General features: G+C 61.1%; 1 protein-coding gene across 1 annotated transcript; it reads right to left on the bottom strand.

Annotated features, from left to right (window-relative positions):
* Positions 1-2,594: 2,594 nt before the first annotated feature.
* On the bottom strand, positions 2,595-9,683 carry STARD10 (StAR related lipid transfer domain containing 10). The gene is made up of 6 exons (XM_084226070.1): positions 9,421-9,683; positions 5,439-5,586; positions 5,115-5,218; positions 4,817-4,934; positions 4,063-4,115; positions 2,595-3,989 (listed from the first exon to the last, which is right to left on the bottom strand). Exons 1-6 carry the CDS (start codon positions 9,601-9,603, stop codon positions 3,762-3,764), a joined length of 834 nt encoding a protein of 277 aa, XP_084082196.1. The 5' UTR covers positions 9,604-9,683; the 3' UTR covers positions 2,595-3,761.
* Between the last annotated feature and the right edge of the window lie 2,942 nt (positions 9,684-12,625).

Raw genomic sequence — 12,625 nt, 5'->3', positions numbered from 1 at the left:
TGGAATATACTGGGGAGGAACTGGGACATGCTGGAGGGAGCTGGGGAATACTGGGATTAAATTGGGGTGAACTGGGTTTGAGCTGGGATGTACTGAGGTGAACCGGGGTGTACTGAGATTTAGTGGGGGTGCACTGGGAATGAGTTGGGGTCTGCTTGGGGCAGCTGGGGGCGCCTGGGGAGTACCAGGATTCAACTGGAGCGTGCTGGGGTTGAGCTGGGACTGAACTCGGGTGTGCTGGGGGTGAGCTGGGGTCTCCTGGGTGGCACCTGGAGCATACTGGAATTGAACCAGGGTTGAGCTGGGATGTGCTGGGATTGCAGTGGCGGGGTGTGGGGGTGAAATGGAGCATATTCCAGTCGAGCTAAGGTGTGCTGAGAGCGAGCTGGAGCGTACTGGAATTTAGCTGGGGAGTACCGGGGCTGAGCTGGGACATACTGGGGTAATCTGCGGCACGAGTACCCCAATCGGGGGGGTTGGGGGGGGCACACCACTGTTGTAGCTGAGCCTGGGAACAATCCATACTCCCCCCACCGCCCCAGCAGCTCCCCGTATCCCCAGTGCCCTCCCCCCAGCACTGTGTGCCCAGGGACCCACAGAAACACGTGGAAAGAAACACGACCTCCCCCAGGAGAGAAAGCGCGCTGAGAAGGCAGAGTGTCCCCCCTCCCCTGCCCCCACCCAAGCTCGGGGTGCCTCTGCAGCCCCCCTGGAGCACCCGGTACCTCTGTCCGGTGGCAGCGGCGGCTCCCAGAGGATGCCGGGGCGCTTCCCGGGGCGGGGGCACTCAGGGCCCCCCTTGCCAGGCCCGGGCTTGTTCCCGCACGGAGCTTTGGCTGCCTCATGGAAACAGGATTCAAGGGGAAAGCTGCCAGGACTTTCCCCCAAAAAATAATAAATGGGTTGCGTGTGGGGTTCTTGCCTCCCCGCACAATTCCCAAGGTCTTAGTGGGGGGTAAGAAGGAGAGTGGGAGGGCTTGGGGACACAGAGGGGATGTAGGGTGTCCGTGGCCAGCCCTCACGGCTGCCCAGCCTGGGACAATGGTCCTTTCATCGCGGCGCTCAGGGACCGGGACACGCTGGCTGCCTGCTCCGGGGGTGGGAAGTCCCCCCTGCTCGGCCCCTCGCCCACGCGAGGCCAGGGCCAGGAGGTGCCAGGCTCAGCCCCACAGCCAGGCTATGGTGCTGCTCAGTGGGGCTCGGCCAGGGGGGCAGCGTGAAATATCCCAAAAAGCTCCTTTACTCTGCATCCCCCCTACTCCCCGAATTCCCACGCCCCCCGTCCACACATCCCCCCGCTCCCTGCCCCAGTCCCCGGAGCCATCACATCCCCCACGGTATCCCCTCCTGCTCCCCAGAATCAAGGACATGCCGCTGCTCTCCTATCCCGGACCTTCGGAGCCATCTGGGGGGATGCCCTCCCAGAGCCTCTGGCACAGGATAAGGGTGCCATGGCCTTACCCAGTTCGGGGGTGTCACACAACAAAGTGCTCTCTGAGATCCCAGGGGCCAGCGGCAGTGCCTGATCCCTGAAGGGCTGAAGCCTTGTAGCCCTTCCCAGCAGCCATGTAAGTAACTGAGGGTGTCCCCAGCACAGCCCTTAGATCATGCCCCCCTCCACGTACCGTACCTGTGCCCCAGCTCTTCTCAGCCCCCCTGGCACCAGACATGTGCCAGAGCATATTCCGCTTCCCTTTGGAGCCATCTTCTCTCTCTGGTACTTCGGCTCTGGGTCTCCAGCTGTACCTCCCAGAGGTGACAGAGCTAAACCCTCCCCACAAGGGGCTTTACCTCATCATCTGCCCTGCTCCGTGTCCCCCTGGCTCCAGAGCAGCTGCAGCGTGTCCTGTACCCAGTTCGGCTCCATTTTCAACCTGCCAGGCGGGTGGTGGCCAGGTTCCTTTTTAATTGGGTTCTATTTTTAATTAGGAGCAGTGCAGGAGGGCGGGAGGGGGTGGAGGGTGTGGTGGGTGGAAATTAACAGGAGAAACGAGACATCCCTAGTGCCCACCCTAGCCTCACAGGTGACAGACACAGGCACAGAGAATGGCACGTGCTGGACAATGCCACCCACCAAGACCCTGCTGGGGCCTGCTGAGGTGTTGGGGTGACACAGCACTGGGAAGGCAGAAGTGGGGCGCACAAGCAGCTTTGCCCCTGGGTGCACCCCAGGAGGAGACAAAAGTACCGGGGCTCCACAAAGGGCCCACAATCCTGAGAGTGCCAGCTCTGTTCCCCAGTATTCTCCTCCTGGAGAAGCAAGGATGTATCCCCCCAGAGTGCCCCCAAAGTTCAGCACCCCACGTCTCTTCTCCCAGAGGAGGCTTTGGGGGAAAGGTACTGGTGGTACTGGCTTGGCTGGTGCTGTGGAAAAACCAACTACAAGGGGTGCGTAGCCTCATGCCTTATCAGTGTCTGGTGCAAATTCATTTCAGGGGTTTGTCTGTCACCCTCTGGTGGCATCACCGTCACCCAGAGCCCCCCTGGAGGTGAGGGTCCCACAACCTCTGAGGGTCCCAGCAGCAACCGCCATGAGCAGGGACCCCCTGCCTGAGTGCACTGTGGGGACAGGGATGGCTACCAAAGGACCAAGGTGGGACAGAGGCTGAGTCCCTCCCATGCCAGATTCAATTATTTTATTCCTAAATAATCAGCTCTGGTACAAGGTACAAAATCTCCCATGTCCCTGTGCACCCCCAGAGAAGAAGGGGGCAGGAGCATGGCCAAAGACCAGCTCCCAAACCCCCAGTCAAGGCCTCAAATTCCAGTGGAGGAAGGGTCCAGGCACCCAGCTTGGAAAGGATCCCCATCCTAGAAAGGCAGGGGACAGGACAGCAGCCATCAGAGACCCACAGAACACCGGGAGGTGCCAGGAGCCCCCCCAAGTCCTCTCAACGTGCCTGAAGATGCTGGGAGCCCCCAGAGACACTGGGCACACCTGGAGGTGCAAGCTTACCCCAAAGCCTCCCCCAAACAAACCTGAAAATGCTGTGAGACTCCATAAGACCCCTCCCAACATGAATGGAGATCTCAGGAGCTCCCAAAACACCCACGACAGCACATCTGGAGGTGCCATGAGCCCCTCAACTCCTCCCACATGCCTGAAGGTAAGACCCCAACATCCCCTCCAACATGCTGGAGGTGCCAGGAGCCTAGAAGCTTCCCCTCTACATGCTTGGAGATGCCAAAAAACCCCAAAGGCCCTCCTTCCCAGCATGCCAGGAGGTGCCAGAAGCCCCCCAAACCCCTCTGCATGCCCAGAGGCGCAGGCAGGTGCCCAAGCACCCCCTGGTGGTCTGCTGGGGGTGGGGATCCCATGGGATGAACCCGTGGGATTCTGTTCTGTTGGACCGCAACAGAGATGGGGAGCAGGAATGGGGGGCAGAGAAGGAGTGCAGTGGAAGGGTCTCCAGGGCTGAGGAGCACAGGGCCCCCCTTTTCCTCTGCCCCCCCAAAAGCTGAAGGTCACTTTGGGTTTGCCACCTATAGGGACAACACTAGTGTCCCACAAGGGCTAAGCGACCAGACAACCCCCAACTTCTCACCCTGGAGGACCCACTATGTCCCTGCTGTCCCCAAACAGGGGTACAACAATGGGGGGGGGGGTTCCCCTGAACCCAAAGTGGGAGTGCATGTGTACAGGTGTGTGAGATAGAGACACAAACCATGTTGGAAGTGGGGGGATAGGGAGAGGAGCCCCCAGGGGGGGTCATGTCAGGCTGTCCTAGCCAGGGGAACAAGGAGAGGAGCTCCCAGGGGAATCAGGTCAGGCTGTCCTCATCGCTGCCCTCGCCACGGTCCTCCTTGCTCTCGGCCAGGGAGCTCTCGTCAATGTTTTCCAGGGAATCCGCGTGTTGGAGGGAGAGCTCGGAGAGAGCCAGGGCTGGGAGCCGGCTCTGCTCCGGGAACAGCCAGGGCTTGAAGTGAGGGTCATGCTTCTGCTTCCACTCAGGGTACTTGAGGCATGCCTTGTACATCTTCTTCATCGCCTGGGAGGAAGAGTGAGATAGGCACAGAGACCCCTTCCCCCACACCAGCCCCACCCCCGTGCCACAAACTCACCTTGGGGGCCAGGAACTGGGAGGATTTGTTCACCACCCACTTTGGTAAGGAACCTGGAGAGAAAGGAGGGGTGGCTGGGAGTGGGACCCCCAGCATCCCCCAGGTGCCTAAAAACCAGGACCCCCACACATGTGACCCCCACAGCACTCTCAGCAGGCACATGTGGCTAAAGACAGGGAATAGGGTTCAATCCATACTGCTCTCTGCTCTTGCAGAGGACAAAAACAGTGATTTCAGCATTTTGGGTCCCTCTTCAACCCCCAAAAATGAAAGATTTCAAGAGAACAGGCCCAAGATGTTTCATCCTGACATTGCTCTGTGCTCCATCCCAAGATGCTCCTGCTGATGACCCCTTCCAAGCCCAACTTCAACATATCCACAGGTCCTCTGAACCCACCCCGAGTCCCACTGAGCTCAACCTGAGACTTCCTGAAGTCCCAGAGCCCCAAATGAATCCCCACTGAGCCGCTCCCAGCCCAACCTGAGCTCCCACTGAGCCCCCATTAAGTCCAAGTGAGTGCCCATTCAGCCTTCCCCCAGCCCACCCTGAGCCCCCCAAGCTACTCTTGAGCCCCCACTGAGCCCAAAGCCCCCATTTAGCCCCAACAGAGGCCACCTGAACTCCCAATGAGCCCACACTGAGAACCCATGAGACCCCCACTAAGCCCCCCCCAAGTTCCACTGGGCCCCCCAAGCACACACTGACTTGAGGGTGCTGAGCCCCAGGGCACAGAGCTGGCGGTCCCTCTCTCACCTTTGGGATCCACCTGGGCCAGGTAGGTGATGGTGCAGCTCTTGGCTCCTGTCCCCTCGATCAGGTAGCCTGTCTGAATGGAGACAGCCCGCACCATGTCCTTGCGGGGAGGATACTTCTGTGGTGGGCAGCAAGGAGGAAACACGAGTCAGTGGCAGGGCACGTGAGGTACAGCAGGCACAAGCCACAAGCAGGGCTGTCACGACCCCCTCAACTCTCCAACCTATCTCCCCAAGCTCTGAGTGAGCCCCAGCCCCAGCCCAGCACCACAGGACCCCTGGTGCCCCACTAAACTCACAGGATGCTTGACAGAGTAGTTCATGATGATGTAGTCAGAGCCCATAGGCAGCCAGGAGCGGAGTGTGACCACGTCCCGGTTCTTCAGGGGCTTGGGACACCTCCCTAGGGACAGCACCAGGTGGGATGTTCCAGAGTGAGACACCCACCTTCAAGAATGGGGTCCCCTTCTGCCCTCCAAATCCCCCCAAACTGATATACAGGCTCCTCCCTTCAACGCCAGACACCATGGATCCCCCAGATGCCAAGCCCAGGGCGGAGTGGTAGCAGCCCCGGGAATGAGCCCTCCCCCAGGAGTGCCCAGATCCCCCAGCCCTTTCCTCACAGGCGTAGTAGCCCACATCGGAGTTGGCCGTCAGCCTGCCGATGTCAAAGGTCTCGATGACGTTGGTGTCCCACTTCTTGCGGTACTCGATGTCATGGAGCACGTCGTAGAGCGTCTCCGCCGGCACGTCCCTGCACTCCATCCTGCACTGCAAGGCAGGGGGCATGAGAGACCTACCAGGGGCTCCCAGGGGGGAGAGTGCCCATGGGGACCCCGGGGCAGGAGTCAGCTGTGGGGACCCCCAATAGGATGGCGGTGGGGACCTCGTGGAGGGAGGATGGCCATTGGGACCGCCAAGTGGGAAGGTGGCTGTGGGAAGCCCCAGCAAGTGGGGGGAGGTGTCTCCTCTCAGATGTTTTAAAAATAAAAAAAATCAATGCAACCTCCTCCAAGAAGACCTGGATCCCAACCAGCAGCTCAGTTTGCCACCCAGAGCACAGGCACACAGGGCATCAAGGCAATGTGGAGCTGAATTCTCGGTACTAGGGGACCCTGCTTCCCACCTGCCCCCCATCACTGTGGATGTGCTCCCCCCAAAGTAGCAGCCCTGCACAGGGGAGCCCAAAGGACCCAGTATGCAGGGCTGCGCCTGGTGCCTTGGGGCAGCATGGATCACAGAGAAGGGGTGGGGGAGGTGCAGAGTGGGGAGCTGCTCCGTAACTACGGCAGCCAGATCCAGGGAAGGCAAGGAGACAAGGAGAATGGAGAAGGTGAAGGCGGCAGGGATGCATCTGCTGAGATCAAGGGTGCTGGAGCCAAGCGTGGGGCAGGGAGACCAGCCAGCAGCCTGTCCCTGGGAATGCCACTGGCTCCTGTTTATCCCCAGGGATGGCATCAGCTCCTCCGGCCCCCGGCCCCTGCAGTTCAGGATTTAGGGCTGGCCCTGTCACCCCAGCACACGGTACTAGAGACCCCCCAGCCCTGGGAAGGGGCACAGAAGCACCCAGCAATGGGGCACAGCCTCACATGGCCCCTTGGTGGCACACAGCCATGGAGCCCGTTCCCCCACAGCACTCATCCTCAATCCCATCCTTGCCCAACAGAGCCCAGCCTCTCCCCTACCATGCTCATCCTCAACCCCACAGATCCATCCCTGCCCCATGGAGTCTGCCCTCGACCCCACCGTGCTTATCCTCAACCTCAGAGACCCATCTCTGTTCCACAGAGCCCATCTCCAGCTCTTCCATTCACCCAAAATCTTGTCTGGGAACACCCACTGCTGCAGGGCAGTTTTGGGGAGAGCCTGCCTGGGTGAGTTCCTTGAAGAACCCCCGCTCCCACCTGCACCCAGGCCAGCCCAGCACCACTTTCAGGTGCATTATTCCCAGAGCAGCAAGGCTGGTCAGGCCAGTAGTGCAGGACGTGCCCTGCAGGTGACTCACATCCTGGGGGGGTGCCAGGGGGGTCGCAGCAGGAGAGGGGATGGTGCCACCTGGGAAGTGCCTGGAAATACAATCCCCAACCTTGAGTCAATATTGACTAATGGGGTGAGGAGGAGGAGGAGAAGGAGGAGGAGGAGGAGGAGGAGGAGGAGAAAGACATGAAGTCCCCAGGGCTGGGGTTATGCTATGCCTGAGGGAACATAGAATGGGTGCCAGACTGTGGGACAGGAGCACATGCAAAGGGGAGACCCACCACCCCTGCCTGCAAGCCACCAAGGGAGTCCCCAAGCTCATCCTCACTGGCAGCTTTACCAACACCCCAGATCCCTCCACTGCATCCTACAGGATGGCTCCTGGCCATCCTTTGGGAACAGCCCATTTACAGGGGAAAACATCATCCCTGGGAGATCTCAGATGCCCAGGTAACAACTCACTGCCCCACCGGGTAGGATGGGGTGTCCTGGCTGGGTTCCCCCAACCCGTAGCCAGTCCTAAAGCCACCAAATGTCCCACTGACAAATCAGCCATGGCACCAGCTTGTTCCCAGACTTCAGAAAACAGGTTAGACGGGAGCTGCATCCCTAATGGAGGGGGGCGGGGAGGAGGGGGCGGCAGCCTCAAAGCAGGGCGAGACCTTCAGGTTCCACTTAATTAGGCAAGGAATCCAGGAGGAATCCAGGATGAAATCGGGGGAAACCAGCTCTTGGGCAGCTGCAGAGAATCCCCAGCACCCACGCAGAGACCCCCAGCATGAGGGGCAAACCCCTGGGCTGCACCTTGCTGTGCCACATGCGTCCATCCCTTCCAAATCCAGCAGGAGCATTTCATCCTGGGTGGGATGGTGGGCCTGGGTGCTGCTGGGGGCCACAGGGTGGGGACAAGGACTGTTACCCCACAGGGTCTCCAATACCCAGTGGCACACACATGGCATCAACACATGAACACCCAGTAGAACCTTTCCAAGCAGGATTTGTCCAGGAGGGCATGGAAAGAGGCAGGACCTGGTTCAGGGACCCCCGCAGGCAAAGACAGCTCTAGGTGTGGTGGCGGGAGCAGCCGTTCCAGGACATCCTGGAGTGGGCTGGGTCCCTGCCACGCCAACGTGGCACACTGGGATTGCAGGACAGGCAGGGGACGCACCCAAGCGCCACCTCAATCCGGGGGACGTTTTGGGATGGAATCCCCAAGGGCAAGCAGCAGGGCTGGGGGACACGAGGAGTTGGCAGGGGGTGGGGGGGGGTGAGGATGCACAGCCACACAGTGCCATGCCCCTGCCATCATGCAGGGATGCCACATTGATGGACGCTCTGCATCCCACCCACCACAGGTCCCTAACTCTGGGGGGATGGAGCAGGGTGCAGGTGGCACCAGTGACCCCTACACCCCAGAGACCACCTTCCCCCTCCCAGGGTTCACTGCTGCCACCAGGGCACAACAGGGACCCGCTCCTGGGTCACAGCAGCCCAAACTCCTCCAACATGCTACAGGGGAAGCAATGCAGTGGCTCCATGGCAGGAGCCGGGCACAGTCACTGCCAGTGCCCCAGGGACAGGTTTCCCCAGCAGGGCCAGTGCCAGCTGCTCAGCTGCTGCAGAGCAGTGTGTGAGCAGGCCGCATCGTCACTGCTGCCACCGCCACCGCCGCCACCACCCGGGCTCGACACCACGGCAAGGATGATGCCACCCACTATACCAGGACAGCTTAATGAAGGTGCCACCAGGGACAGGGACACCTGCCAGAGACTCCAGTGTAACCCCATCTGCACACTACTCCTGTCTCAAGTTGTCTCTTGGAATCATGGTGTCCCTACTTTCCCAGAGGGAAGAGCCAGGATAAGCGTGCACCTGCCTGTGCCAGCACACTGGCACCAAGAGGGAAGGGACCCACGGGGAAATGCAGTGGGGACATAGGGAGCTCTGGGCAAGAGGGACAACCCCAGCGATAGCAGGCCAGTGGCTGCAGGCTCCAAGGAGTCCCCAAGCCTAGCCCTGGTGTGCAGCAAGCAAGGGAGGTACGTTCCCAATGTGTGAAGTGGGGAGAAAGCAGCACCCAGGACCCACGGCCCCACACGCCCTGGGGACTCCTGTCTGTCCCTGGCTGAGCCCGCAGTACCCCCTGCACAGCCCTCAGCGGTGCCTACTTGTCCCTGGCTCGGCCCTGGAGTTGTGTTTGTCCTGGCGTCCCCAGACTGCCCATTTGTCCTGGTGTGCCAGTTAACCCCACCTGTCCCGGCGTCCCTGCTGGCCATCGGGGGCCAGCTCGGCCAAGTCCCCCCTCGCCCCAAGGCGCTGCATCACCTGAGGGACCCCGCTATTCCCTGGGATTCCCACTCACCCCTGGGTGGGGGTTAAACCGCCGAGTTCCCACTCACTGTGGGGTCCCCCCTCCCTCCCCCAAGGCCAAGGTGCAGCATCACCCCGGGGTCCCTCTTGCCCCCACGTCCCCCGCGAAGTCCCCGCGCCCCCCCCCGTGCTGCTGGGTATCCCAGTCCCGGGGGGATGCCGGGGCGCGGGGGAGGCGTCTCACCGTGGACTGGGGGTGCCCAGGGTGGATGGGGATGTCTCACCGTGTACCAGGGTGTGCCGGGCGGGAGATCTCACCTTGATCTTGTGGAGGGCGCGCTCGGGCTCCAGCAGCTGCACCCAGACCCCCACCCCGCCCTTGCTGTAGGTGAGGCTCCAGCCGCGCTCCGACTCGCACTGCGCCCGGAACGCCCCGAAGTCCCGGTCGTCGGGGATCTGCACGCTGTCGCGACTCGACATGCCGCCGTCGTGACCCGACATGGCCCCGGAGCGCGCCCAGCCCGCCGGTGCCGGTGCCGCGGGAGGCGCCAGCCCCTAGGGCGGCATTGCGGGGCGCGGGGCGCGATGGGACCGGGAGGGGCGGGCCCGGGGCGGGGCCGGGGCGGGGAGCACGGGGGGCGGGATCGGGGGAGACCAGAGGGAAAATGGGGGGGACCGGGAGCACCAGGAGGGAGGAGGTGGGGGGATCTCGGTGGGGGGCGGGGTTACCGGGACAAGCGGCGGGGAGGAGCCGGGGGAAAACGGGAACGTCGGAGCTGAAACCGGGAAGACCAGGCGGGAAACGGGAGCACTGGGAGGAAGGGCAGGCTGTGGGAGAGGGGAGCAGTCCGGCTTGGCAGGATACCGGGAGCAGCTGGAGGACACGGGTGCAGAGAGTTGTGGCACTTGCAGGGACACCTGCACTGTGTGCCAGGGAAGGTTCAGGTTGGATATTGGGAAAATTTCTTCACTGAGAGGATTGTCCAGCCCTGGCACCGGTGCAGTCCCCATCTCCAGAGGGGTTTAAAAAGGCAGACGTGACACGTGAGGACATGAGTTAGTAGTGGCCTTGGCAGTCCAGGGGGAGTGGTTGGACTCAATGGTCTCAGCGAGCTTTTCCAACCCAAACGATTCCATTATTCCAGTCGGGGTAGGAGGGGACACAAGTGCTGGACAGAGACCCACGGCCTCTCTCCAGGCTGCGTGTCACCCTGATGTGACACTGTCAGCTGTGAGCCCGGGCCCTGTACCCGTGCAGCACATAAGCATTATCCATCCTTTGTGCCAGTGCTGGGCCTTGCCGTGGCATCCCCACGGTACCGTGGCCAGGAGCAGGTGGGCATGCTGCCATTGGCAGTGCTGACTAGGATGTGTTATTTTTGGAAAAGCTCAGGCTCTGGCTCCCCTCCAGCTCTGAAAATGCTGCCGACTCAGGATTTCTTTTTTTCCAGTTGGGAACACCGAGGAACCCTCTTCCAGCTCCCGTGAATAACTGTGTATAAATGATGACAGAGCAGTGTGGCATGTACCTAAGCAAAGCCTGTCTCAGCAGCAGGAATGTGGGACTGAGCTCCTTATCCAGGATGAGGCCCTTCCCAGGGATGCAGTAGCCCTGGGAGGGATAGGAGAGCACAAGGATGTCACCATGCTCAGCACCTGTGAGGAGACAGGGACCTGGCAGCACAGGGCTCAGCATGCCATACCGCTGCTCCCAGCATCCTCACCTGGGAAAAGGAGCCAAGGGAATCTCTGGCAGCCTATCCCACTGGAAGTGGACGCCCCAGCAGTGGGTGGCTGGGGACAGGGTGCTGTGACTGGTGCAGGGGGACCCTCTCCCCTCATCCTTCTCTCCTTGCCTTTTCTGCCAGCTCTGCTGTGAAAGCCTGGGCTGTTCCCACCCTGTGACCAGGGAAGTGGAAAGGTGAAAGCCATCACACCACAGCCCTGGCACTGGAAGCAAGAGCACCCACATTCCCAGCAAGTCCAGCCATGTGGCATCACATGCCATTCCTTATCTGGAGCACAGATGGGATGGGAGTCATGGGATAGGGAGAACAGGCTGGGGGAATGGGGTATCTGGGCTGGGGAGCTGGGGAAACTGTGCTGGGGAACTGGGCTGTTGCAGCAGGGAGAAGCGGGGGAGCTGGGCTGGAGAGCATGGTGGGAGGAGCTGGGGAGCTGGAGAGACTGGGCTGGGTACCCGGGGGAACTGGGCTATTAGAGGTGGAAGAACTGGACTGAGCAACTGAGCATGGGCAGCAAACAGTCAGTTTGGGGAAGCTGGGCTGGGGAACGGGGAGCAGTGGGCTGATTGAGCTGGAAGAACTAGGCTGGGGAACTACAAGCACTGGGCTAGTGGAATGGAGAAACTGGGCTGGGAAACTGGGAGCAGTGAGCTGATGGAGCTGGGTGAGCTGGGCTGGGGAAGTGGGAGTGCTGAGCTGAGGGAGCTAGGGGAAGTGGACTGGGGAACTGGGAGCACTGGGCTTTCTCTAACAACTCCCAGTCCCGCTGGTGCCAATCTGGGTGCAGAAGTGCCCATTTCTGACACCTTCCCCCACACTCCTGGTTCTTCCGAAGCTCCCTGGGTCCCAATTCTTATTCCTGCTCCATCATCCCACATCTGCCAATAGTATGTGGAGCTAAATGCAGGAATCAGTAATTCAGGCAATAAAACCAAGTCTTCTAAAAAAATTTTTTTTTTTTAATCAGATCCCTAAAATTCATCTTCTTAGCAGCTCTGTTTAATCCAGGAGTTTGTCGGACCCTGTGGAACCGCTGGAATGATGGCGGGATGACAAACTGGGCAAACAGCTGCTGGGATAATGGGAAATGGAGGGGACTGGGGTGAAACAGGAGGAAATGGGTAGAATGGGAATTGCTGGTGGCAAATCCTGGGGCGGGAAGGAGCTGTGGGCTCACGCATGTGCCCACAGAGGCGTCCCCCAGAGGCATGTACTCTGCGCCCAGCCTGCAGCAGATGCCCAGGATTCAGATGCGCACCCAGGAGAGCACGCGTGCCTGCAGGTGTGCGCAGGCTGCCGTGTGCTCGTGTGTGGCACTGCAGGTGTTCATGCAGCGTGCCCCCTTTTCCCCCGTGTGTGAATAAACGCGTGTGCACGAGTGCATGTATGTGTCCGTGTGCGCTGTTTGGTGTCTGTCTGTCTGTGCCCGCCCGCGCGCGCCCGACCCCTTGCGTCACACACGCGCGCGCCCCGCCCTCCCCTTCCCCCCCCTCCCCTTCCCCCCCCCCTCCCCCCGGCCTGCGCTGCGCCCCCTGCCGGAGCCCGCCCGCCACTACGTCCCTGCATGTCCCGCAGCCGACGCCGGTTTCCCGTCATGCCTCGGGAAATCCGCGCCGTGCCGCCTCCTGGGGGTTGTAGTCTGCCGCGGAGGATAAGCGCGCTGCATGGTGCCGTGGGGACTACATCTCCCGGCATGCTTTGCTCGCCCCCTGAATCAAGATCCGCCGGCCGGCAGCCGCCATCTTGTCCACCGGCCTCAGCCACGGGGGGGGGTAAGG

The sequence above is a fragment of the Fringilla coelebs genome (genome assembly GCF_963513975.1).
Source record: "Fringilla coelebs genome assembly, chromosome: 2".
NCBI lineage: Eukaryota > Metazoa > Chordata > Aves > Passeriformes > Fringillidae > Fringilla > Fringilla coelebs.
Note: the sequence above shows the minus strand (reverse complement) of the source record. Positions and strands in the feature narration are given on the sequence as shown.

Excerpts from the sequence above, each read along its gene's own strand:
- STARD10 (XM_084226070.1), bottom strand. The coding sequence starts at position 9,603 with ATGTCGGGTCACGACGGCGGCATGTCGAGTCGCGACAGCGTGCAGATC. Across the intron at positions 5,587-9,420 it reads GCGCCCTCCACAAGATCAAG|TGCAGGATGGAGTGCAGGGA; the intron begins GTGAGATCTCCC and ends CCTGCCTTGCAG. Across the intron at positions 4,935-5,114 it reads ACTACTCTGTCAAGCATCCT|AAGTATCCTCCCCGCAAGGA; the intron begins GTGAGTTTAGTG and ends TGCCCACCACAG.